We start from the raw sequence: 26,898 nt of genomic DNA, 5'->3' as shown, positions 1-26,898 counted from the left end.
TTCGACAATTCCCGCCTCGGGGGCTTTCTCACGACTGAATTAGGAACGATTTATTTTTGTTTTTTAAGTGGACGGCTTTTAATCAAATCGCCTTTTCTTGATTGTAATTGATGGGTCGAAGTTTTCCAATTGATCGCTCAAGGACTCCGCTAATTATGCCCAGAAGTGGGATGGACTTGTTCCTCATTGTCTCGCAACTCTTTTCTTGCTACAAATTGTGACGAAATAGGAGTTATAGTGGCCCGCCCATTGACAACGAATAGTGTTGGTGACGCAACCAAGAAATTCTAACAATATTGACACTCCTGCGACGCAATCAAACAAGATACTAGAAAAATATTTATTAAGTACAATGTCATGGAACAACAAGAGCATCATCTTTGGTAACACAGTCAATCAATGGGATCTCTTTAAAGGTTTCTTCTCTTCCAGGTCTTCAGAGATATCCGCAAACAACTCTCTGAAGGACATCCCGTCCATGTTCTTCGACAAGTACTTGAGCAGAAACCAGTCGTTGTAGCTGCACTGCCTGACCACTATGTTCAGGTTCCAGTAGTACAGCTTGGCATGTCCGAAGACAAGCCTGTTCAAGAGCATGCACCTGGAGAAGAAGAGGAACGTCACCAGTCTCCAGACCAGGATGAGGCAAGATATGGCGAAGAGTAGCACCAGCCAGAACCACAAAAACACGTAGATCTTCTCGTTGATGATGTTGAGAGCCATCACGCACAACGCATCGTGGACTTGGATGGACCCCGAAGGACCGTACTTGTGGAAGGTGCACTTGGTCACTTTGGGGAAAACCTCCTCGAGGATGTGCGACCCGTCGCGTACCACTTTGGGTCCCAAGGTGTAGAACTGGTTCCCTAGGAACTTGTGCGTGATGTAGATTTGCAACATCACGTTGAGGAAGTTGAGGACTTCGCAGAAAAAGAACCACGCGGACCAACTTCTGTTCAAAGAGATGCGCTCCATGAACGAGGTTTTGATTCTTCTGATGCAGTTCTTTCTAAAATGAAGGGGAGAGTTTTGGGGGTTGGTGATCGAGGAGTACTCACTTTTGCTCTCTGGTGGGTACGACTTCACCGTCGACTTCTACTTCTTTTTCTAGAACGGAGAATTTCGAGTGGGTGAGACCTGACACGAGTTTGGCCATTCTACCGTCTGAAACACCAAGAGAAGGAGTAGATTTAGAGTGTTTGGGACTTGGACGAGTACCTTCTAGACTCTTCCAAAGCAGATGAATAAGATAGAACATTATAGCTTGTCCGAACAACAAGAATGGAACCCACTGGTAGTACATGTGTCTTCGTATTTTTTGTTTTGAGCCTATTCCAAACGGGGCAATTCCTGGATGACTCATGAACCCCAAATCAGACCCACTGGCATCTTCATCGTTCACCTGAAGAAGTACTTAAGTACTCACTTAAGTCTGGAGCGAACAACTTACCACACTAAAAGTCGAAGTGAAGAAACAGAACGTGTCTACGACCTTCTGAAAACCGTTTTCTTTGATGTCAGTGATACATTGTATGTGTTCCCCCATATATTCTCTAGAAGTGACCAAAATGGTCGCTATGAGGTATATTATCGTGGTGGCTCGATAGTGCAGTTTGAAGACCCAATTGTCAATGCAATGACAGTGTTTTAGTTTGATTTTGTCCTTGATGACGTCGAAGAGATACAACATTTTTGTTCTAAAAGGACAAAGAATTCTTTTAATTTCAAATTCCAAAAAAAATTTTCAATTTTGTAACTACATACAGGGTATTATTGAAAGTTGTACAGATATTTTAACCACGAGCTACTGGCTTCATATAAAACTCGGAAAAAATATCTAAAAAATTCTATGTCAAAAAATAAAATGACATTTATTTTTTGAGCTACATTTTTTTTTAATTGCTTTTAGTCTTCTACGTTGTAAAACAACCTCGTAGGTAAAATTTCGGCACATTTTAAAAATACACCCTGTATATCATATTTTGTAAAACGTACACCAATTCGGTTTCCTTGTTTTAAAGCATATTTCCTATAGGTTACTTCGCATTGACGTACATTTTATAAAACATGATATACAGGCTGTATTTTTAAAATGTGCCGAAATTTAAATGTCATTTTATTTTTTTGACAGAATTTTTTAAATATTTTTTCCGAGTTCTACAGGAAGCCAGTAGCTCGTGGTTAAAATATCTGTACAACTTTCAATAACACCCTGTATTTACTCATTCTATATAAAGGGCCAAGAATTCTATTACGTAATTTCAAATTTAAAAAAAACTTCTTTACGTGAAAAATCGTCAGTTGTTTTTGTAACCATTTACTCACTCTGTGTACTGTCAAAATCTTGTTAAAAATGTCTCTAACTTTCGCTGATTCGTACACAAGCCATAAACATTCACCTCCTTTTCGGACACACTCTGTATAGTAAGCTTAGCACAAAAAACACAAACTGAGCGAAATTGTATCCTTTTTACTCATTCGAGGACTAAAAGAGTTATGCGCGGAGCTTGAACAACAAGTCCCCAAATAATAACCACCCCAATTTACTTAAAATACCCTTCGTAGAAAACTACCTAGAACGTCTAACCCCTCACTTAGACCCTTATTGCAGTAATAAACAAATTACCTGGAACGTTCCCGAAAAGGTTTCGTAAGTGAGTTATTTTTAAGAGAATTTATGGATCCAAAAGAAAATAACAGGGTTGTTGAGCGAATTGTTTTTACCCTAGTGCTGGTCAAAAATAAATACGACAATAATGCACAGTAAATACATTCGAACGCGTTTTTTGACAAGAAAATAGTGCTTTAATACATTATTGTAGTACCGCTTTAAATATTATTGTGGTACTACTTTAAAATTTTCGGTGAGGTACCAAATCAAGATTTTGGTCGCGGTACTACTTTAAAAATTTCCGACAAAGTACCGGTTTAAAATTGTGTTTGCGGTACTACTTTAAAATCATATATTTTGTTTTTGACAAGAAAATGGTATTTTTGGCACAATTTTCCAAATCAATGAAAAAGTACCGCTTTAGTATTTTATTGCCCCGGTAGTACTTAAAGTTTTCGGTGAAGTACTAATTCAATATTTGTTGTCGCAGTACTACTTTGAAAACTTTGAACTACCGCTTTCAATTTTTTTTACAGTACTGCTTTAAAATAATCAATAATCTATTGAAGGAACTGATTTCTCACAGAGACAAAAACATGTTTTTGACATGAAAATGGTACATATTTTTGGCACAATTTTCCAAATCAATAAAAAAGTACCACGTTAGCATTTTATTGGGGTACTACTTTAAAATTTTCGGTGAGGCATTAATTATTCAAGATTTTTGGTCGCGGTACTAGTTTAATATTTTTTTTTGGCAAAGTACTGCTTTCAAATTTTGTTTGCGGTACTGCTTTAAAATCATATATTGAAGGAACTGATTTTTCAGAGAGACAAAAACATGTTTTTGCCAAGAAAATGGCATTTTTGGCACAATTTTCCAAATCTATGAAAAAGTACCACGTTAATATTTTATTGGGGTACTACTTGAAAATTTTCGGCGAGGCACCAATTCAAGATTTTTGGTCGTGGTACTACTTTACATTTTTTTCGCAAAGTACCGCTTTCAAATTTTGTTTGCGGTACTGCTTTAAAATCATATACCTATTGGAGAAACTGATTTCTCAGAGAGACAAGAACATGTTTTTTGACAAGAAAATAGTACTTTTTGACACAATTTTCCAAATCAATGAGAAAGTACCGCTTTATTATTTTATTGGGGTACTATTTTAAAATTTTCGGTGAGGTACTAATTCAATATTTGTTGTCGCGGTACTACTTTGAAAATTTCCAGGAAACTACCGCTTTCAAATTTTTTTGCGGTACTGCTTTAAAATAATCTATTGAAGGAACTGATTTCGCAGAGACAAAAACATGTTTTTAACAAGAACATGGTACATATTTTTGACACAATTGTCCAAATCAATGAAAAAGTACCACTTTATTATGTTATTGGGGTACTATTTTAAAATTTTCGGTGAGGTACTAATTCAATATTTGTTGTCGCGGTACTACTTTGAAAATTTCCAGAAAACTAGCGCTTTCAAATTTTTTGCGGTACTGCTTTAAAATAATATATTGAAGGAACTGATTTCTGAGAGACAAAAACATGTTTTTGACAAGAAAATGGCATTTTCGGCACAATTTTCCAAATCAATGGAAAAGTACCACGTTAGCATTTTATTGGGGTACTACATACTTTAAAATTTTCGGTGAGGCACTAATTCAAGATTTTTGGTCGCGGTACTACTTTAAATATTTTTTGCAAAGTACCGCTTTCAAATTTTGTTTGCGGTACTGCTTTAAAATCATACATTGGAGAAACTGATTTTTCAGAGAGACAAAAACATGTTTTTTACAAGAAAATGGTATTTTCGGCACAATTTTCCAAATCAATGAAAAAGTACCACGTTAATATTTTATTGGACTTACTTTAAAATTTTCGGTAAGGCACTATTTCAAGATTTTTGGTCGCGGTACTACTTTAATTTTTTTTTGGCAAAGTACGGCTTCCAAATTTTGTTTGCGGTACTGCTTTAAAATCATACATTGGAAGAACTGATTCTTCAGAGAGACAAAAGCATGTTTTTGACAAGAAAATGGTATTTTTGGCACAATTTAATATTTTATTGGGGTACTACTTTAAAATTTTCCGTGAGGCACTAATTCAAGATTTTTGATCGTGGTACTACTTTAATTTTTTTTTTAGTAAAGTACCGCTTTCAAATTTTTATTCGCGGTACTGCTTTAAAATCATACTTTGAGAGAAACTGATTCAGAGAGGCAAAAACTTACGTTTAATTTGCAACAACCAGATTAGCACTACACTTCAACATAACGCAAACGACAAACTCTCTGTGTTCGTGATACACATTCCTGCATGGGACCAGGCTTAATGACATTGATATCCGTGTGTACTCACGATTATCAAGTCAAGATAAGAATTCTGCTTTTCTTACATCAACACAAAATATTTGATTAGGCGCGCCCAGTACCATCATCAGTTCCTGTGACAATCAATTTCACTCAATCAAAACAAGTACTTACCTTGTTAAACAAAAATTTCGTGAAAAACAACACCTTCATTCATAATCCTGTTCACAGTACTAGCATAATTGGTGGTTTTTTCATTGCGTCGACTTGGAATGCGTTCCTCCCAGAATTGCGATAAGAATGACGTAGTGTGAAATTCTTCTTCCTGTCCACGATAGGAACGGCAGATACACAAAAACCCGATCCACCGCACGAACAAAAATTTATTCACAAGCTCAAAAATATACAAAAGCCTAAATTTAACCTAAATACGAGACTAGAATAGTTGGCTCAGTCGAATTTGCGTGGTTTTTCGAGAGTACCCGCTTCCTCGTCGCTTTCCAAACTGATCAGCGGACGCTTGTTCTCTTCGAGGTCCTCAGCCAAGCCAAGAAACAGCTCTTTGAACACGAGCCCGTCCATATTCTTGGCGAGGTACTTGAGGAAGAGCCAGTCGGTGAAGTCGCACCTTTGGGTCACCGTCAGCATGTTCCACGGGTTCAGTTTGCCAGGACAAGAGGTAGCGAAGACAATCTGGTTGAACTTCTTGCTCCTGGCGTGCATCAAAATTGTGACGAGGCGCCACAGTACTGCCAGACAAGATATAGCGAAGAGGAAGATGAACCAGAACCACAGGAAGATGTAGATCTTCTCGTTGATGATGTTGAGGGCCATCACGCACATGGCGTCGTGGAGCTGGATCGAGCCGGAGGGGCCGTACTTGTGGAAGGTGCATTTGGTCACCTGAAAGAGGACTCTACACTATGCGGTACTACTCCCGAAGACTCAAAACGAGACTTTTAGTGATTTTTTGCAGACCAGAAAGCTCTACAGACGTATAAAACCTCTCGTGCGTATTTTTGTATGTCTACATGTTCGGGATAAACTCGAGAACCACTGAACCGATTTCCAAAATTCTTTCAGTGTTGGATAACCTGGTTCTTCAGCACGAACAATGAGGAGTGTCATCGCAGTATCACGTAAGACGGCTGAGATATTCCCGTTCCCGCCGCCACAATCTTCACGAAAGTAAGAAAGCTTGCAAATTAGGATTTTTCAGAAAATTTGCATTAATTCCCACGAATAATGTGTACAAATGATCGTAATGATCGTGACCTAAACTCTCATTTTCGTTCGACCAATTAATTCCAATTTATTATTGTTAAGAATGTTATCTGAGTCGTCTGAATTACATTTGCATTGCAAAATTCTTCTATTTGAATAATTCGTAGCATCCACGAGCTCTGGGAATGCAGTGAATAATTATGACCTAACGATTTATCTTTCTCTAATTATTGACCAGACAATTAACGTACATACTTGGTACGACACAACATATTTGTTCTTTCAAGGCCAAATAGCTACAAATCTGAAAATCTCAAATTGATTTTGGACAATTCGCGTTGCTCGTCACAATTTTTATTACATCTTAAATGTCTAAAAGAGTCGTAATATCCAGATGTGGCGTAATCATTCTGATTGAAACTGCACCGTGTGTAAACAATAGGGGTCCTAAAATAGAGTCTTGAGGAAGTAACTGTCGCTAAGAGAATTTATGGATAAGGCAATATGGCGTTTGTTGGGTGCCAGAAAAGTGAATGCACTCGAGAACTTTATGACTTTCTAGAAAAAAAATGTATTTTTTTAGCTTTATGCAAAACCAAAAAGTACCTCATTTTTTCTGAGATATTTGGAAAACATAAATGTCTCCAATTGTATTAAATTTCTGATAATATGTATTTTTCACTTGACTTGAGTGTTTGATATCAGCAAATATTGATCCAAAAAGTGTCGTAATTGTTGAAACATGATTTCCTATCTATTGCTTCTAGAATACTGAGATTGTGACCTAGACCTAGTACCGCTTAGAAAATACTGGATTCTTAAATAGTTAAATACGTACCACGAGTACTAATAGTTCCTCTCGTGACTAATTACCATTTCGCGACTTATTGGGGTACTACTTTAAAATTTTCGGTCAGACACTATTTCAAGATTTTTGGTCACGGTACTACTTCAAAATTTCCGGCAAAGTACCACTTTCAAAAAAATTGTAACGCTCAAGAAATACTGGAATCTCTGGATTCTTAAATATGTAGTTGAATACGTAGTACTGTTAGTACCACGAGTACTAATTTGTCGTCTCGTGACTAAACCATTTCGCGGCTTATTGGGGTACTACTTTAAAATGTTCGGTGAGGTACTAATTCAAAATTTTTAGTCGCGGTATTACCTTAAAACTTCTGGCAAAGTACCACTTTCAAAAAAATTTTAACGCTCAAGAAATACTGGGATCTCTGGATTCTTAAATAGTTGAAAACGTAGTACTGTTAGTACCACGAGTACTAATTTTTCGTCTCGTGACTAATAACCATTTCGCGACTTATTGGGGTACTACTTTAAAATTTCGGTCAGGTATTAATTCAAGATTTTTGGTCGCGGTACTACTTCAACATTTCCGGCAAAGTACCACTTTCAAAAAAATCGTAACGCTTACAAAATACTGGGATCTCTCGATTCTTAAATTGTTGAATACGTAGTATTGTTAGTACCACGAGTACTAATTTGTCGTCTCGTGACTAATTACCATTTCGCGGCTTTTAATTATTTACTCGCTCACTTAAACAATAAGTAATGGTTAATTAGCAAGTCCGGATCCATCCCTCTTCTATTTGCCTTAAAAATTCTTCAAAGTCGTACCGAGCCAACACAGCAATTTACACAAGAGATTATCACTCCTACCTTGGGAAAGACTTCGTCCAACACCGTCACAGTCTGGGCGAGGCCGTCGTTCATAAGATCAACCCCTAGCGTGAAGAACTGTTTGTCCAAGAACTGGTCGGTGATGTAAACTTGCAAGACAACGTTAAACACGTTGAGAATTTCACAGAAGACGAGCCAGCGCGACCACGACTTGTTGAAGTAGATGCGCTTGATGAAGGCCTCGCGGATCTTCTTCATGAACTCGACTCTGCAACCAAGACTGTATTTTTGTATTGTCAACAAGCACAAATGTACTTTTTGTCCTTGGTCGGGATCTTCTTGTCCTTCACTTGGACCTCCGTCTCTAGGAGGGAAAAAGCTCCATATCGCAGTCCGTCGATGAGGCGGCGGAGTCGACGACCTGAAGACGATCGATCAGCACCCGAAACGTCAATTACAGACAGTTACCTTCGAATTTTTTCCAGAGCAAGTGGGTCAAGTGGAACATGATGGCTTGTCCGAAGAGAACGAAGGGGACCCATTGGTAGTAAGCGTGTCTCTGGATGGGTTCAGTGGAATTGAACCCGTAAGAACCCACGCCTGGGTGCGCCACGTGGCCTTTGGCCACCAGATCGTCGTCGTAGTGTTTCACCTGGAGCTTGTCAGTACTCGAGGAACTAGACTGTTTTTTTGGTACTTACCACGGTGAATGTTGTGGTGAAGAAGCAAAACGTGTTCATCACATGTTCGGGGACTCCCTTGTCGCTGATGCACTTGATGTGCTCGCCGATGTACTGTCTCGAGGTGACCATGATGGTGGCCACGAGAAATATCAAAGTGGTCACTCGGTAGTGCATTTGGAAGATCCAGTTGTCGATGTAGTAGTTCTGCGGTTTGATCTTGAAGTTTTTCGATATTGTCTCGAACGTGGTCAACATGTTGGCAATTTGTTAAATGAAGTGGAAAATGTACTGCAAAGAAGCGAGTATGACTTTCACTGTTTTGTTTCAGCAACTGACTTTGTTCAAGACGGATTGATAGAGATATTTGGTCACAGTGATTAGATTAAAGGAACTAGAATTTGTTGTTTGAACAGTTTTTTGAACTAGTTTAAGGTGTTACGTATTCATGTGCCAAATCATTAATTTTCCCGCTATAAAACAGTGTAATCACTTAATCAGAGTTACAAATAGATTTTCGCTATCAACACCCACTTGACATACTAAAAAATCTAGAACCATTTAGAAGACTGCCAGTTCGTTATTTGAGAGACACGCTATAAGATGCTTCATCTGTTGAAACAAAGATTTTGCTATTTTATCATTCTCTAGATTTATCTAGAAAGAATGTGTTGAAATTAGAAGAGATGAAGAGAAATGCAAGGAGTAAAGATTTCTGTTTTAAAGTATTTGGTCAGGTCACGTCAAGATATCACGTGGTTCAAGAAGAAATGAAGAAAAATGCATTTTTTTATTATTTCCAAGAACTAAAACTATCTATTTTAAAGCCTTTGGACAGGTCAGGGCAAGACATCAGGTGGTTCAAGAAAAAATGAAGAAAAATGCATTCTAATTACATCTTTTCAAGAAGTAAAAATTTCTCTTTTAAAGCATTTGGACAGGTCACGTCAAGACATCAGTGGTTCAAGAATAAATGAAGAAAAATGCATTTTAAATTATTTTCAAGAAGTTAAAACTTCTTTTTTAAGACATTTGGTCAAGTCATGTCAACACATCAGGTGGTTCAAGAAGAAATGAATAAAAATGCATTTGTTTATTATTTCCAAGAAGTAAAACTATCTCTTTTAAAGCATTTGGTCAGGTCACGTCACGACATCAGGTGGTTCAAGAAGAAATGAAGAGAAATGCATTTTTTTATTATTTCCAAGAAGTAAAAATATCTCTTTTAAAGCATTTGGTCAGGTCACGTCAAGAGATATCAGGTGGTTCAAGAAGGAATGAAGAAAAATGTATTTTAAATTATGTATTTTCAAGAAGTAAAAATTTCTCTTTTAAAGCATTTGGTCAGGTCACGTCAAGATGTCAAGTGGTTCAAGAAGAAATGAAGAAAATAGCATTTTTTATTATTTTCAAAAAGTAAAATTTTTTCTTTTAATGCCTTTGATCAAGTCACGTCAAGATATCAGGTGGTTCAAGAAGAAATGAAGAAAAATGCTTTTTTTATTATTTCCAAGAAGAAAAAACATCTCTAATAAAGCATTTGGACAGGTCACGTCAAAAGATATCAGGTGGTTCAAGGAGAAATGAAGAAAAATGCATTTTTTATTATTTTCAAGAAGTAAAAATTTCTCTTTTAAACCACTTGGTCAGGTCACGTCAAGACATCAGGTGGTTCAAGAAGAAATGAAGAAAAATTTATTTTTTTTATTATTTCCAAGAAGTAAAAGTATCTCTTTTAAAGCATTTGGTCAGGTCAGGTCAAGACATCAGCTGGTTCAAGAAGAAATGAAGAAAAATGCATTCTAATTATTTTCAAGAAGTAAAAATTTCTCTTTAAAAGCATTTGGACAGGTCACGTCAAGAGATATCAGGTGGTTCAAGAACCAATGAAGAAAAATGCATTTTTATTACTTTCGAGAAGTAAAAACTTCTTTTTTAAAGCATTTGGTCAGGTCACGTCAAGATATCAGGTGGTTCAAAAAGAAATGAAGGAAAATGTATTTTAAATTATTTTCAAGAAGTAAAAATTTCTCTTTTAAAGCATTTGGTCAAGTCACGTCAAGAGATATCAGGTGCTTCAAGAACAAATGAAGAAAAATGCTTTTTTTATTATGTCCAAGAAGAAAAAAATTCTCTTTTAAACCATTTGGTCAGGTGGTTAAAGAAGAAATGAAGAAAAATGCATTCTAATTATTTTCAAGAAGTAAAAATTTCTCTTTTAAAGCATTTGGACAGGTCACGTCAAGAGATATCAGGTGGTTCAAGAACCAATGAAGAAAAATGCATTTTTATTACTTTCGAGAAGTAAAAACTTCTTTTTTAAAGCATTTGGTCAGGTCACGTCAAGATATCAGGTGGTTCAAAAAGAAATGAAGGAAAATGTATTTTAAATTATTTTCAAGAAGTAAAAATTTCTCTTTTAAAGCATTTGGTCAAGTCACGTCAAGAGATATCAGGTGGTTCAAGAAGAAATGAAGAAAAATGCATTTGTTTATTATTTCTAAGAAGTAGAAACATCTCTTTTAAAGCATTTGGTCAGGTCACGTCAAGAGATATCAGGTGGTTCAAGGAGAAATGAAGAAAAATGTATTTTAAATTATTTTCAAGAAGTAAAATTTTCTTTTTTAAAGCATTTGGTCAGGTCACGTCAAGATGTCAAGTGGTTCAAAAAGAAATGAAGAAAAATGCATTTTTTTCTTTTCAAAAAGTAAAAATTTCTTTTTAAAGCATCTGGTCAGACTAAATTCTTCTTTCTTTGATGCTTCAGATCTTCTAGATTCAGATTTGATAACTTGGTGCAAAAAACACATTAGCGATGCTTTTAATTTTCTTTCTTAGCACCTTAAACAACTGATCTCTGCGCAGTTGGATTTTTGCACCTATTTCAGAAAATATTCCTAGATATCAGTTAGATGGTTCCTAGATATCCGTTACCTAGATGACAAAGCAACTCTCATCGTTATCAACAAAAAAATCATGATAAGTACAGATTTCCTTGTGTCTTTAAAAATAATACCGTGGTAGGAAAAAGATTCGAAAAGCTCTTGCTCATTGCTTCAACACTACACCTACACTAATCCCTGTAGTTTCAAATTCAATTTTAGAGAGCACAATGACGTTTAGCAAATCGAAATTGTTCCATTCTAGATCTACCTTCAACAGTTCTTTGAACTAGATAACATGCCTTTTCAAATTCACGTGACCAATCATCTGTCACTGCCAAAAACTCTTTCTCACATCAGAATTAAAAAATGGATTTAAGCTATCTACGAACATCTTGAACATACTGAATAGAACCATCTAGAAGTCATTTTTCTCATAATTCTTTCAATCTTGGAACAACAAGTTCTAAGATGCTTCATCTCTCAGACCAACAACAGTCGAAGCAAATCTTTTCTTATTTTAGCCTTCTCTATTCTCTATTCTTTTACATGATTTAACATAGAATGTGTTAAAGTAAACATCAAAATGCACTTTTAATTATTTCCAAGACGCAAAAATATCTCTTTTGTTATGCATCTGGTCACATGAGATTCGTTTTTCTTCGATCCTTCAGATATTCTAGATTTAGATTTGATCCCTTGGTGCAATCCAAATTTTAGTGATGCATCGTTAAAGCACATTCTAGAGTGGTGTTTCTTTTATCTTTCCTTTTCACAAACTTGCACAACTGATATCTTGCATATTTGCAACCTGTTATCTTGTATAATCTTACAGAATGAATAAATAATTTCTGAAGATATTCCTAGATATGACATGACTTGCTAAAGCCATTCTCATCGTGAAAGTATAGTTTCTCGGATTCAGAAATAATTGTAATACATTATAAAATATTCTACTAATTGGCACCTTATGTTGCAAAATATTGTGTCAAGATGAAGACCTCAAAAGTCATTAACCTCTTAAGCACAGATTGAAAATCTTGAAAATTGTGTAAAAATAGGAAGAACAAAATAAAAACTTACAAAAGAAAAAAAATCACACCGTCAGCTGCACCACCACCGCCAATACAAAATTAATTAGCCCCGATTAACATCTTCGAGGCAATTCTTAGTCAGACACAGAAGCACTTTTCAAGAACCGTTTAATATGATCTTGCTCATCGAGCTCGACCGTCAATTATAAGTTCAGATGAATTTATGTCACCTTAAGCCTGCGCTCTGTTCACAATATGAAGTTGATTTAATGAGCGTGTACTTGCGATAAGATAGAGCGAACAAAAGCATCGATTTTAATTTCGAACAATCACAGATGCACCGTCGAGACTAACGTCAGGTTGCGGCGGCTCGACTCAAGGGTCCGTCTTCGGCCCTCTCCTGTTCGCGCTATAGCGGATTTCGTACAGTAGCGCCGTCCGATAAGGATAATCCAGCTTGAATAATAAACTTGTTCGAATTAGATTAAAAACTAATGAACTGTTGCTGGAGCGAATTTCGGAAGTTGGTCACGAATGCACAATTTTTAAGTGACTGATAAGGCACAGGTGAGCAAACACAAAGACAAAGAACTACGTAGAGTGGAGTCACATTGATTTACGCGGTGAGAAAATAGAGATAAACAGGTAAACAAGACACGGTTAAAAAGAGGTTACCAAGAAATCAAAAATCGTATTTTTTTCCAATTTTCGTTGTCTTCGCACCAAAGCGCTTGATCAAATAATTCAGACAAATTGATATGACCTGGATCCCGTTTCGCCTTTGAACTTTCCAGACAAGAGTACAATGAGTTGATAAAGATTGTCACGTTGGGGTCGGTGACGTTTTTAATTTCTCCAAAGCAAATATTTGACTGGTGGTTAGTAACAAGAGTAGGCAACAAATCAAATATGTTTGCTGTTGCAACGTGTGCATTTTTTGGAAAATTGGGAAATGTAGGACAAGAGAAAAATTGCTTGTCATGTTACGCTAGACAACAATGTCATCGTGAGGTGATTCTGTACTTTCGGTCTCGCTCCAAAGCCCCACAATATCAAAAGGAAAAATATCGAGAAAAAAAGATTTACGTCAAACTCTCCAACAATGTTATCGGTTTTGTGTCGTAACGCCACAAAGAAAAATCGATTGATTTGTGTGGAAGCATCGACAATTCCTCGTGTTTTTCCACGTCATTACAGTACATATTTGGAAACTTGTTTGCTAACGCCGCTCTTATTAAAAAGTATTTTCTGATTGTTTGAAACGGGAATTGTTAAAACCATTAATTTTAGATTATCTGTTAGTTTAGTGGCTGGCGACAAAAATGTTTGATCTAGATAGTTCCCGTTTTAATTGTGTACTTACACTACAAAGAATGGAGAAATTATCTTGGAAAAAATAAGACAAGAAAACAATGGCCAAACTCACAGATCGATTCCGCTGTAAATTGAAAGAGTTTTTGTGGAAGTACAATTGAACTATAAATAGTTACTCGTTTGTAATCAGCGTGATTTCACCTCTTAAACATCAGGTGACACTTTATGTAAGTTTTGAACGCTATTTGACTCAAATTAAACAGTGCAATAAAAATATACGATGAAAATAGTTATTTATGCAACAAGCGAGTAAAGTAATATTTTTTTTTACGAGAAGGAAATTTTGCCGCACGAGCACAGCGAGAAAAAAACTTTACTAACGAGTTGCATACAAAAATTTTTTGGCGCCCGTAAGTTTAGATAACAATTTTTTCAACACTCAAAATTTGAAAATTTTCTCCTGTGTGAACCCGTGGACCTTAAAAACGCTCGTTTTACTCGCGTTGTAAATTGGCCCACTCATGTCAAAAAAATCCCAATTTACATACGAACTCGTTAAAAAAACTACTAATTATGAATGAAAAATTTTATAATTGCATTAAAAAATGACACGCTACGGCACTTTTTTTAACGCAAAATGCGTGCAAAAATTAACCGCTATGGCACTTTTTTTAACGCTTCTTGGCCAATTCAAAAATCACTGGAATGATTGAAACAACTTCCACTTTTTTTGACGGACGTGAATTTTTTTTTTAACTTCCTTTACTATTTCGTTTAGAAAAAAATCAAGAGATTAGGAAAACACTCTTAAGGGGAAGAATAACGCCAGTGACGAGATCCAAATTCTAATTTTCATATTTAGCGCTCTTACGATTTTGTCAACAGTAAATCAATCAAATTTTGTCATGGAATTACATCGGTTTTAATTACTCAACATATTTGAAATTTTAGGAACACATCAACGATACATCAAAGAAACGTTCTTGACGATTCTTGTTCCCTGAATTAAATCCTGTTCCGAAAAACACAAAACCTAAAGTAAGGTAAATTACTTGACGTTTTCTTTTTTCTGGAAAAATTAAAGCCGTCTTGAACACTGAATGGCAAGAACTCTCCATCTAAACTAGTTTTATGGCATACAGGGTGTAACAGAAATAAGTGCATTCATTTTAACTGGTAATAGAACTCATCAAAAGGAACAACTTTTCTCTCTGCCATTTTGGCGAAAAACGTTGTGTAATGGCTTAAAAAAGTAGGAAAGATTTTCCTAAAACCGTTCATATCTCCAAAACTAAGCTACCTAAAAACGTGAAACAACCAGATTCTTACGAAGTGGATTTTTTGCTTTGTTTGAATTTCGATTTCGGCGTTAAAACACGTTTTCTGGATGAAAATGGACGGTTTTTCATATTAGCGCTGATCTCAATTAGCCATTGCAGTATTTAGTGACGTAGGGCTAGTTTAGTGAAGAATCTCTCCAATTTTTTTGTGGAATTAAACAACGTTTTTCGGCAAAATGATACATAGAAAAGTTGTTCCTTTTGACGAGTTCTATTACCAGTTAAAATTAATGCACCTATTTCTGTTACACCCTGTATATTTTTTTCAGGAAAATTTAGTGGTTGTTTTGGCCACAATTTGTCGACAAAAATCGCCTAAAATAGTAGGTACATTCCTGAGTGAAAATATTTCTAAAAATAAGAATGAAGAATGTGCCTGCAATGATAAACCATTTTTTGTTCAAAAAATATACCAGGTGTCCGCGCGAAATGTTCCGATTCGTTTATTTTGGTATCTTTGTCTTGTCCTCCAAAATCTTAAATTGAATAATGTATTTCATTTCAAAAATTTGAATATTCGTATCAATTTGATTTTAAAACAAGGTATCAGCAACACTCACTTTTAAGTCGCATTATTTTTTTATTTACTAAAGATAATTTTTTTGTTATTTTACTCTTTACTGAGATTAATAATGGTGGGTAAAACCTTTTGCGTTTTTGAGATTTTTCCTAATATGTATTAACACGTCACCAATATTTTTGCCCTGTTCCACGAAGATCTTTCACAATAAACTAAATCATTTGTGTGTTTAGAAAATGTTATCTAGTTTTGTTGTTGTTAAAAGTGACATGTTGTTTATATCGATTTAAAAGTTTCTCAAAATTTTTAAATTCTTCTATGACCTTCATGCGCCAATAATATTGCAAAGTAAAATTTAAATATTAGAGGAACTAAATCAGTTCTTTGTTGAACACCTGAATCCATTGTCTTCTACTACAAATGTAATATTGTAGATAAAATTATACAGGGTGTTTCTGAAATACGTGTGTTAATTTTAACCAGTGGAAGAACACGCCAAATCATGGAACTTTTCTCTATAACATTTTTACGAAAAAGCAATACAAATTGATTTAAAATTTGGAATAAATTAGCCCTCAAAGTGTATACCCGCCTATGGGTAAGGGCGAAAATTTTCTGTTGTGATAGAAACAGAGCTTTGTTAAAAAGTTCCATTATTATAGAAAAAAGTATTATTTATTTAATATTATTATTAATTAATATTTCATATTAGCGCTGATCTCAATTATCCATTGCAGTATTTAGTGACCTAGGGCTATTTTAGTGAAAAATCTCCAATTTTTTTTTTTTTGGAATTAAACAACGTTTTTCGGCAAAATGATACATAGAAAAGTTGTTCCTTTTGACGAGTTCTATTACCAGTTAAAATTAATGCACCTATTTCTGTTACACCCTGTATATTTTTTTCAGGAAAATTTAGTGGTTGTTTTGGCCACAATTTGTCGACAAAAATCGCCTAAAATAGTAGGTACATTCCTGAGTGAAAATATTTCTAAAAATAAGAATGAAGAATGTGCCTGCAATGTCAAACCATTTTTTGTTCAAAAAATATACCAGGTGTCCGCGCGAAATGTTCCGATTCGTTTATTTTGGTATCTTTGTCTTGTCCTCCAAAATCTTAAATTGAATTATGTATTTCATTTCAAAAATTCAAAAGGTTCTTGATCCCTGAATTAAATCCTGTTCAGAAAAACAAAAAACGTAAAGTAAGGCGACTCACTTGACGTTTTCTTTTTTTCTGGAAAAATTAAAGCCGTCTTGAACACTTTGAATGTCAAGAACTCTCAATCTAAGCTAGTTTTATGGCATATATTTTTTTCAGGAAAATTTGTTGATTATTTTGGCCACAATTTGTCGACAAAAATCACCTAAAACGTGTATTTATGACTTATTTATTTATTTCTTCAAAAATCCAAGAAGAAACAGAATGCGAATATTTTGAATTTGAATGGATTAGGAAAGATCATTTAGCACTACTGGGTCTTTATCATGTATTTACTATGATTTTTTTAAATAAATTAAATACTTACGTATTTAAATTTCGATGAGAAATACGTTTTTTGGAAAAACATGAACATGCGCTGATTGTGTAAAAATGTAGAAAATACTGTGTGCTGTAGAGATTTACTACTCATTTTTTTGTACTCTTCGAATTAAAAAGGAAGTAAAATATGAATTTGGCCGATAATAGTTTTGAAAAAACAATGTTTTGTCTGTTGCGAAATTCGGGCAAGACAAATAAATCAGGTAATACTGTTGGTCAGAATTTTTGAATGGATCTGACCCAGATAATGAACCCATCATCAATTGCGACGTTGGCGTTGACCACAACCGTTAACCTGTCCGGAAGGCTGGTACCCGACCCCACAATTAATCCACATCAGCGCCATTCCTTCATAATTGTCATTGACGCTTGGTCCAGCTGGACCTGGCAGAAACAGTCGGCGTTCGTTGCAGCGAAGAAGCGTTTGGGTTCAATCCGATCCGGTCGGTACCGACTTGGTACCGACAATGTACCCGAGATGACTCGACAGAACGGCGGACAAAGCTGAAGCTACCCGGATTGATCGAACTGCATTCCAAAGGGGTTACTTATAATACTGACTAGAGACAAGCCACTTCAAGGTCCGACTTTTCTCGCAACGTTCTCGCCTCGGCGTGCTGCGAATTCTTCAGATAATCCGAAGAATTTATGCCGTGTCCAGCCGGCTACCGGAGGTTCCGGACGATTTCGATAACATCAATTACGACTGCGTAACGCGCCGGAAACTATCCAGAACCTCGACGAGCTTGACCAAATTATTTTTGCGCAACTGCGCTCCATAGCAACTAAATTACGACACTGCCGTACTTCTTCCTCTTTCCGACGAAGGAAATTCGGAGGCTCTTCACGACAGTTCAGCGAACGGTAGGCTGGAATGTCACCTCTGTTAGCGGTCAACGCTGCCTCACCCGCCACCCCTGACCTCCCGAACACACCGCCGAAGAGCTTTGCAGACACCGCCGATGCTCATTCTAACAGGAATTGTCCACGTCTTCACGTGTGCTTGCCAAAGAAAACCCAGCTGGTGCAACAAAAAGAGGAAAAAGCGAAGAAGAAAATTGACCTCAACGATACTTTTTTCATTTCTTCCTGTCACAGATTTGACACTCAAGGTTTTGTGCAGACATTTTATTTCATGGGACACTCTGTTTATTATTTTCTAATCACCAGATCATTTTACCCAGCTGGTGCAACAAAAAGAGGAAAAAGAAAATTCACTTCAACGATACTTTTCATTTCTTCCTGTCACAGATTTGACAGGCAAGGTTTTGCGCAGAAATTTTATTTCATGGGACACTCTGTATTCTGTTTTCTAATCACCAAGTCATTTTCAAAATCCTCTGACAACTTTTACCATTGCAACACTGTCCAAGAGAGACAGATAATGTCTTGTCATGTGATAGTATGCATCCAGGTCAAGTCTTTTTTCTATTATCATTTTTATGGATTTTTTATGTGTATGTATACTGCAAAAATGCCCCCAAAAAAAACACAAATTGGAAAACAATCTGGATCTATTTTTTTTATGTCGTTGGGTTGGTCCAACTGGGGGGTTGTTTCCCTGTATTTAATGAAGGATCCAGCAGTGGCGCTAACAATGGCAACAGCTCATAATTGTGAGGTTAGTGTTTCTCCAGTTCCCATTCTTCTGATATCATTTAATACAAAGAAAATGAATCAGCTAAATGCTTAAGAATTTTTTGATTTGTCATGGTGTGGTGGAGCAGGTAGCCAAAATACCTGTAAACAGTTGAAACAATAAAGATAAGGGAACTGGAAAATATACTGTTTTGAGAGAGTGGCACAGATTTTGAAACTTTTGTCTGTGGAAAAATTGGAAAAATAGAGAATAACAAGTGTTTCCCAATGCAATTGGATTTTTAATTTAGTAAAATAATTAATTAAATCAGGAGAGTGACAGTAGACGAATGACGAAATATTGACGAATCAAAATTTGGAATGACGAAATATTGACGAACCAAAATTTGGAATGACGACATATTGACGAATCAAAATTTGTATTAATCAGGCAATAAAAGTAATCTTACAATTCACTTATTCACTGTTCCTCAGATAATTATTTGAACGATGATCAGAACCATGGTTCAGCAATAAAATGTCATTCAATTTAACTGATAAATAAACACGTCAATGAAAGTGATTTGAGTGTTGAGATGAATTGTGGAATTAGATTAAAATCTGGTCCATTCATTGAATTCATTGAAAAGCTGAGTATGTAAGTGAAAATGATTTTAATTGTTTAAAAAAATATCTCTATATAAGTAGATATTTAAATAGTTGTAAATGTGTCTTAAATATTGTGCTGTATTGTGCAAACCATAAAGTGCGGAATTTTAGATTTTAACGCTCACGCTGTATATACTCGTATCATGCGTTCAAAAGAGAACCTGGGTTGGGTAGAGGCGTTGAAAAAGTAAACCATTTGGAACAGTGTTACGTTTGAATTTCCCGCCGTTTGACACGAATGACATTGCTTCTATTATTCTTCTATTTTTAATGAAAAACATTGCAAAAAAGAAAAAAACACGAAGATTTTTTGTTTCAGGTTAGCTTTCGACATGTTCTGATTACAACTGTCAATTTACACTTTAAAAAATCAAAACAATTGACGGTTTCCAACGCCTTCCCAGCCCGATATTAGATAATAATTAAAATGTTTTAATTAATTTAAAAAATTCATAGATAAATAAAATTGATTGGAACGCTCATATTGGGTAAGAAGCCATATTGGTTCTTTTCTTTATTAAATAAAAAAATTAATTAATTAAAAATAGCGAGAAATAATTAATTTGTGATTTTTTTACTCATCTGGTTACATCGAAAGTGACTACAAATTAAATTATCAATGAGAGTCCCAGGAGAGGTTTCCCAACATTGAAATTCTTAAATGGGACTTGATGAAAAATTTTGACAATTTAGTGAAACTATTAGAAGCATGTCAAAAATATAAACAGGGTGATTAAAATAAAATTAAAGAAACGAATCTCTTGATATATTGAACTTGTTCTATGAAAATATATTTTTTAACGATTTCATAACCTAAATTTCTTGTTGACATATGTCAAAATTATTATTACGTCCTTCGAACAATTTTCAACGCATAACTAGGTAGTTTATCATTTTTGGAGGTATTTTATTCCTTTTGGAGATATTTTTTAATTCACAATCGATTCTCCAAAAAAAAAAACCCGAAACTTTATTAATTAATACAGGGTGTCGCAAAATTAACGTATTCCAAGTCGGAGGTCTTGTAGGGAAAAATCTCAGGAATCTCGAAAAAATAAAAAAAAACATAGGGGGGGTCTTTACAAAGATATATGGGTCTGAAGATTCAAACTTTTCATCATGTTTTCTTCAAATAAAAAATATAAATGGTTGACATTAATTTTGAAATATGGTGAGGATGATTATGTAAAATATTAAAATATAAATGAAAAGACATTTCTTGAAAAAACAGCTTTATCTCGAAAAAATAAAAGTTTTATTTTTCCAATTTTTGTTCAAAAGGGAAGTACAACATAGCTAGAATATTAATCAGCTCCTTTTGAACAAATATTGGAAACTTTGATATTTTTTTCAGCAATTTTTTTTCTAAACATTTTTACTTGGTCAACAGGATGTCCCCTACTAAGCCCCGAACTCGAAATACGATAATTTTAAGACACCCTGTATAAATGTATTTACAACAGATACCAAAAAGAAAAAAATATCAGGTGTCTATTTAATTTTCTGCTCGAAGTTGGCATTGTAGAGTCGATTGTGAACGCACCACGGATTACGGATCACGGATCAAATCTTTAAACCTTTAACCTCACTTTTACGTCGTTTGTTTTTACTCTGTGTTCACAATTGGTTCTTCAGCGCCAACTTTGAGAGGAAATTGAAATGAACACCATATATATTGAAAACTGAGAGCGCGAGGACATTTAAAAAAGTAACTGTTGATTTTTTCTTTCTCGTTTTCAAATTTGGAGTAGATCGCGGGATACTGTGGCGGCCATTTTAAAAAACAGTCTCGACAAAAACGCATTTAAAATTGTTCGTACGTGAGGTATGATTCTTTAAAAAAGATTTTATACCTAGAGAAAAAAAATCCAAACTAGAGCGCCCCCTTCAATTTTATGCAACTATTTTGTATGATGACTTGACAGTGAAATAATGGCCTTGTTAGTTGTTGTCCAAAAAAGCAAGATTTTATTCGACTTGGAAGCGGTTAAAGTCCCCCATGGTCGTGAATTTTTGATGGGCCCATCCGCCATGTTTGTTTCACCACACCCCTGATCAGCTGCATCTGCTTGAAAGATGTGTCGCGGTGCGGCGTCGCTCCCCTTTGCGGCTCCGTTTTCCCTTTAAATTTGGTCGTGTGGGAAGAAGGATGCGTGTCGGAATGCATTCCGCGAGTGCATCATGCAGCAACCCTTAACGATCGGTTCTGTTCTGTGCTAATTGTGCATCTCGCAGCGCATCGAAACCTGTTACCGACAGAGAGTAGCGAGTCAGATAAGAAGAAGGGTTTCACCGTTGGCGACTGTCTCTCTCTCAAAACTTTTTTCCAGCCGGCCTGAAACGAGGCTACGGCGCGCACCAATCAGAGCGCCATCCCTCCTAGTCGGCTGCGCCCCCCTCAAATGCAGACGTTTGGATAGCAGCGGTGCTGTAGTAGCGCTCGCAGCGTACAGATAAATACACAGTAGAAAGTGCCACCAACAATTAACCTCTTAATTAGTACCAGTAGTAAAAGTTTCGGGAGTGCTAGTGCCAAAAAACTGACAACATGTTTGATGTGTTCGGCTCCGTGAAGGGGCTGCTCAAGATCGATGTGGTGTGCATCGACAACAACGTCTTCCGTTTGCACTACAAAGCCACCGTCATCATCCTGATAGCGTTCTCGCTGTTGGTGACCAGCAGGCAGTACATCGGAGACCCCATCGACTGCATCGTCGACGAGATCCCGCTGAACGTGATGGACACCTACTGCTGGATCTACTCCACGTTCACCATCCCCAACAGATTGACCGGACGCGTGGGTCTCGACATCGTCCAGCCCGGAGTCGCCAGCCACAAGGACGGCACCGACGAGGTCAAGTACCACAAGTACTACCAGTGGGTCTGCTTCGCGCTTTTCTTCCAAGCGATGCTCTTCTACGTGCCGCGCTACCTGTGGAAGACCTGGGAAGGCGGCAGGATCAAGATGCTGGTCCTCGATTTGAACTACCCCATCGTGAGCGAGGACTGCAAGACGGACCGCAAGCGCCTCCTCGTCGACTACTTCGTGACCAACCTCCACATGCAAAACTTCTACGCCTTCCGGTTCTTCATCTGCGAGGTCCTCAATTTCGTCAACGTGGTGGGCCAGATCTTCTTCATGGACTACTTTCTGGACGGGGAGTTCAGCACGTACGGCCGCGACGTCCTCAGCTTCACCGAGATGGAGCCGGAGGAGCGGGAGGACCCGATGGCGCGGGTCTTCCCCAAGGTGACCAAGTGCACCTTCCACAAGTACGGTCCTTCCGGTTCGGTGCAGAAATTCGACGGACTCTGCGTCCTCCCCCTCAACATCGTCAACGAGAAAATCTACGTCTTCCTCTGGTTCTGGTTCGTCTTCCTCAGCGTGCTCTCCGGCCTCTCCCTGCTCTACCGACTCATCGTCATCTTCATGCCCAAAGTGCGACTCTACTTGCTCAGAGGCAAGTGCAAGATCGCCCCGCAGAAGGAGGTCGAGACGATCAACAGCAGATGCGAGATCGGCGACTGGTACGTCCTCTACCAGATGGGTAAGAACATCGACCCCCTCATCTTCAGGGAGATCATCAACGACCTCTCCAAGAAGCTCGAAGGGAAAGAGACTGTCTAACGTGCAGCCCCATCCTCCACTACTCGTGCCTTTACGAACAATTAATTTTCGAGAGACATGACGCCTAAATTTTTTGTTTTATTTTTTTATAAATCGATGCTCGATTTACCTGCTGCACATCAAAGGTGACTTGATCGAGGACCGTTCTGTGATTGCAGAAAAAGACTGTGCGAGTTGCGGCCGATGGCGGCTGTGATATATCATTTTTCGCTTAGATTCTAGCTCAATATTATCATTCCCAAAATATACTCTCCTGTTATTTACATCTCAGCAATAAATGAACAAGCCGGCAGAGACGTTTTCGCCGCTGGCTGTGACTTGACTTGTACTTTCCGGGCCCAGCCCCCGCTGGACCACCACCCAATCCATCAATCAGCAGTGCAGCGGGCGAAATCGCATTCTCTGTGATAAATCTGATTGTATGCTCTGTTTTATATCCCTTAGCGTGTAATTATTATTAATCGAATAATTTAAATCATATGTGATGTTTTAGGATTTAGGCTAGACTAAGTTCCATACACGAGACCACTATTTCCATCGAGCGAAAATTTGTATAAAAAACGTATGTGTTCAACAAATTATTGTATAAATATTATACACCGAGAGTGCCTATGTTTTTTTGTTTTTTTTTTTGTATGGAATTGACGAAATAAATTAGCTATTTTAAATTATCTCTCTCTCTCTCTTTCTCACGCACCCAGGACCTCCACTGACACTTGTTGATTTTCTAAAATTAGCATAAGTGTAATTCGCAACAAGTTTCCGGTAGTTTGTGACGTAGTGTTGGGAAATTGTGAATCAGGATACTACCAGCATGGCGTCATCTGTGACGAATTTCATAAATTAAACCGTCGTGGGTAAACGACTGGGTCATCGATCTCCATGTAGTAGATACCATAACAATTAATTATACATTAGACCGTTCCTTAATTATTTTATGCTTTTCGCTTTATTTGCTTTTTATCGTGTGCTACCGTAAAAACATCCCGACTTGGTACACGCAGTCACAGTCTCGCCGCTGATCATTATGTTTAAATATGCAGATCAGACGTTGACCTAATCGATTATGGTCCACTTGCGAGGCGAGCACGTGACGCTACAATTGAGAGAATTTCATTTCAGCTGGCCTTACCATTATTTGTTTAATTACTAATTTGTTGTTTTCAATTTTGTTACGCGCTTGATGTTGCTTCCGATGAAAATTGTAATCGATGACGCGCTTTGTACTCGATCCAAAGATTATTTCGTCATTATTGTGTGTCATAAAATATTGCGTAATTCGAGTGCACAAAATACAAAAATGTTAATTATTTATTAAGTGGCAGTTGGATTTTTTGATGTATTGTTCATTGTTTTGTAGAAGTTTTAGGAGATTTGGAAACTATTTAGACAATTTGGTAAATTACGACACACCGGCCCAAAAATTGCAAAACGAGAGAGATTAATATCGATTTATCATTTTCATCAAATAGTTCAGATTGATTGACGGTTGGATTTTTATTGTATTTTTTGAGAGTAGGATACTTCGAATTCAAATTGGAACAAGTACTTTACTATGTCAAGTACCGAACAATGTGTTTCCGCTTATTTGAACATCAAATGGAACTTTTGAATCCAGTTTTATTGCTAACACTTGCTTAATTGAAACTTTTTGACGTATTTGGAATTTTTCTAGCCAAACATCCTATTTTTAACAAACTTCTTTAATATTTTTTTGGATTATTGGCCTCGAAATCGAAATTTTGGTAAAAAATCCTTGTCAATCCTCATTTATCATTTTGCAAATTTGTTGAAGTTTTCACTCACTGTATTTTTTTTATATAAAAATCTCACAGGGTATTATTTTATAAAAAATTTCTCCTCGTTAAAGCTTTGTGCAAGAATTTCCATTAAGTATTTATTAAAACACAATTTATTTTTATTTTATTATGTATTATGTATGATGTTCGCAATGAGTCTCCAAACTGTCAATAAAACAAAGTGTCTATAAAAGAATGTAAGTAGGTATATCAAGAATCCTGTGGAATTTGAATATATTTGATTTTTGCCGCTGTGTAGCATATTGTGGTACCAAATAGAAAACAGAGGTTATGTACCTAAGTCCATTAATGACAGGTTTTTAATAAAGACTGTCGTAAGATGAAAAGTAATTAAGTAGAATTTAGAAAAATTGAAGAAAATCGCAAGCAAAAGAACTAAAATGTTGAATTTACAATTGACGCTAAGATTTAATAAATTTGACATTTGACTGTTGACATCTGATTTGATAGCTTCAACGGCTCGACATAATAAAATTGTAGACCTGCACAATTCCACAGGACTTTTAATATACCTACATTCTTTTATAGACACTTTGTAGAAAAGAGTTTATATTTAAATTAACGTCTTATGTATGACATTCCGGGACACTGTAAATACACGGAGGTGTCTCTAATTAGAGGTTCCAAAATATACAACATACATATTATAAACAGTGAGAGTGAGCAGCAAAAGTATGGAATAAATTTCTTAAAAATGAAACAAATTTTTTTTCAAAAAAATCTTTGAACAGGTCAATTTTAGTTTATAAAAATACATATTTTAGTACAAAATAAAATTCCAAGTAGTCATTTGTTTTCGAGTTATGACGTCATCGATACTTTTTATAAATGAAAACCTCCTATTTTTTTCTGATAGCCCTTTTAATTGTCTAAACGCCAGTATAAAAATTTTGTTATCTTACATAAGGAAATTTTTGAGAAAAAAAAAATAATAAATTTGGAAAAAATAAATTTTATAACGAACAAAAACAAGTCTGCTTGGAATTTTCTTTGGTATCAAAACATGTATTTTTATAAACTAAAATTGACCTGTCCAAAGATTTTTTTGAAAAAAATTTTGTTGAATTTTTAAGGAATTTATTCCATACTTTTGCCGCTCACTGTATAGTTATTTGCAAACAATTTTTTTCTCAATTTCTCCAAAATGCAAAACTAAAATCCCAAAAAATGCCTTACAGCGAAAATATCTTCAACTTTGAATTTTTAAATGGCACACATTACAGTGAGTCGGTTGTAATTTTGAAACTTTTGACTCTTCCTGATTTAGTCAAAAATGAACGCAACTTTAATTTTCGGTTAAATATCAACTCTTCAAGATTTCAAGTTTTGAATTAATCTCAAATATTTGCCTAAAAGAATTTTTTTGACGAATTTGGAGTTTTCTAGGCAACCATTCGAATTTTGACAATTTTCGACAAGCTTTTTGGAAAATCTCTAAACGCTATCTTGGATTATTGACCTCGAAATTTTGGAAAAAAATCGTTGTGGAACAGTCTTGTCAATTCGAATTGTGCAAATTTTTGGAAGTTCTCACTGACTAAATTTTTTTTCTCTTAAAATAAGAAAATGCAAATATGTTTCGCAGATAATTATTTTATAAAAAGTTCTCGTAGATTCTTGTTCATTTTTGATGTGTTATGATAAAGAAAAAAATTACTGTCTAAGAAACATTTTGATTTTATTATGTATGATGTTTGCAGTAAGTCTCCAAACTGTCAATAATAAAAAGGGAAGAGTTTTTATTTAAATTTACTTGGTATGTATGACATTCGTGGCAGTGGAAAAACGGTGTCCCTAAAGTTTCAACGTACATATTTAGTTATTTGCAAAAATATTGGTAATTTTGAAAACAAATCTAAATTCTGAAAAATGCAAACTAAAATGCTAAAAAAATTACTTACAGCGAAAATAACTTCATCTTTGAATTTTTAGATGGCACACACAATGCTGTGAGTCTTTTTTTTTGCATCACAAGAAAAACACTTTATGTGTAACGGTTATAATTTTGAAACTTTTGACTCTTCCTGATTGGGTGAAAAATGAATGCAATGTTAATTTTCGGAAATATCAACTCTTCAAGATTTCAAGTTTTGAATTGACCTCC

General features: G+C 35.9%; 3 protein-coding genes across 4 annotated transcripts; 1 reads left to right on the top strand and 2 right to left on the bottom strand.

Moving 5' to 3' along the window:
* Positions 1-326: 326 nt before the first annotated feature.
* LOC138136495 (innexin inx7-like) lies at positions 327-5,251 on the bottom strand. 2 transcript variants are annotated; one of them, XM_069055693.1, is made up of 5 exons: positions 5,099-5,251; positions 1,451-1,697; positions 1,219-1,402; positions 1,059-1,164; positions 327-1,009 (listed from the first exon to the last, which is right to left on the bottom strand). In XM_069055693.1, the coding sequence occupies exons 2-5, from the start codon at positions 1,688-1,690 to the stop codon at positions 397-399; spliced, it is 1,143 nt and encodes a 380-aa protein (XP_068911794.1). In that variant the 5' UTR covers positions 1,691-1,697; positions 5,099-5,251; the 3' UTR covers positions 327-396. The 2 variants fall into 2 exon arrangements, with proteins under 2 accessions (XP_068911794.1, XP_068911793.1); XM_069055692.1 differs by lacking the exon at positions 5,099-5,251 and adding an exon at positions 4,847-5,079.
* Positions 5,252-5,289: 38 nt separating this feature from the next.
* On the bottom strand, positions 5,290-12,699 carry LOC138136494 (innexin inx7-like). The gene is made up of 6 exons (XM_069055691.1): positions 12,432-12,699; positions 8,488-8,757; positions 8,255-8,438; positions 8,102-8,207; positions 7,826-8,054; positions 5,290-5,827 (listed from the first exon to the last, which is right to left on the bottom strand). Exons 2-6 carry the CDS (start codon positions 8,722-8,724, stop codon positions 5,375-5,377), a joined length of 1,209 nt encoding a protein of 402 aa, XP_068911792.1. The 5' UTR covers positions 8,725-8,757; positions 12,432-12,699; the 3' UTR covers positions 5,290-5,374.
* Positions 12,700-21,757: 9,058 nt separating this feature from the next.
* On the top strand, positions 21,758-23,645 carry Inx2 (innexin 2). Its single transcript, XM_069055813.1, has one exon. The coding sequence runs from the start codon at positions 21,895-21,897 to the stop codon at positions 22,972-22,974; it is 1,080 nt and encodes a 359-aa protein (XP_068911914.1). The 5' UTR covers positions 21,758-21,894; the 3' UTR covers positions 22,975-23,645.
* Positions 23,646-26,898: the final 3,253 nt, after the last annotated feature.

Source organism: Tenebrio molitor, chromosome 8 (genome assembly GCF_963966145.1).
Source record: "Tenebrio molitor chromosome 8, icTenMoli1.1, whole genome shotgun sequence".
NCBI lineage: Eukaryota > Metazoa > Arthropoda > Insecta > Coleoptera > Tenebrionidae > Tenebrio > Tenebrio molitor.
This window is presented reverse-complemented; position numbering and strand designations above follow the sequence as displayed.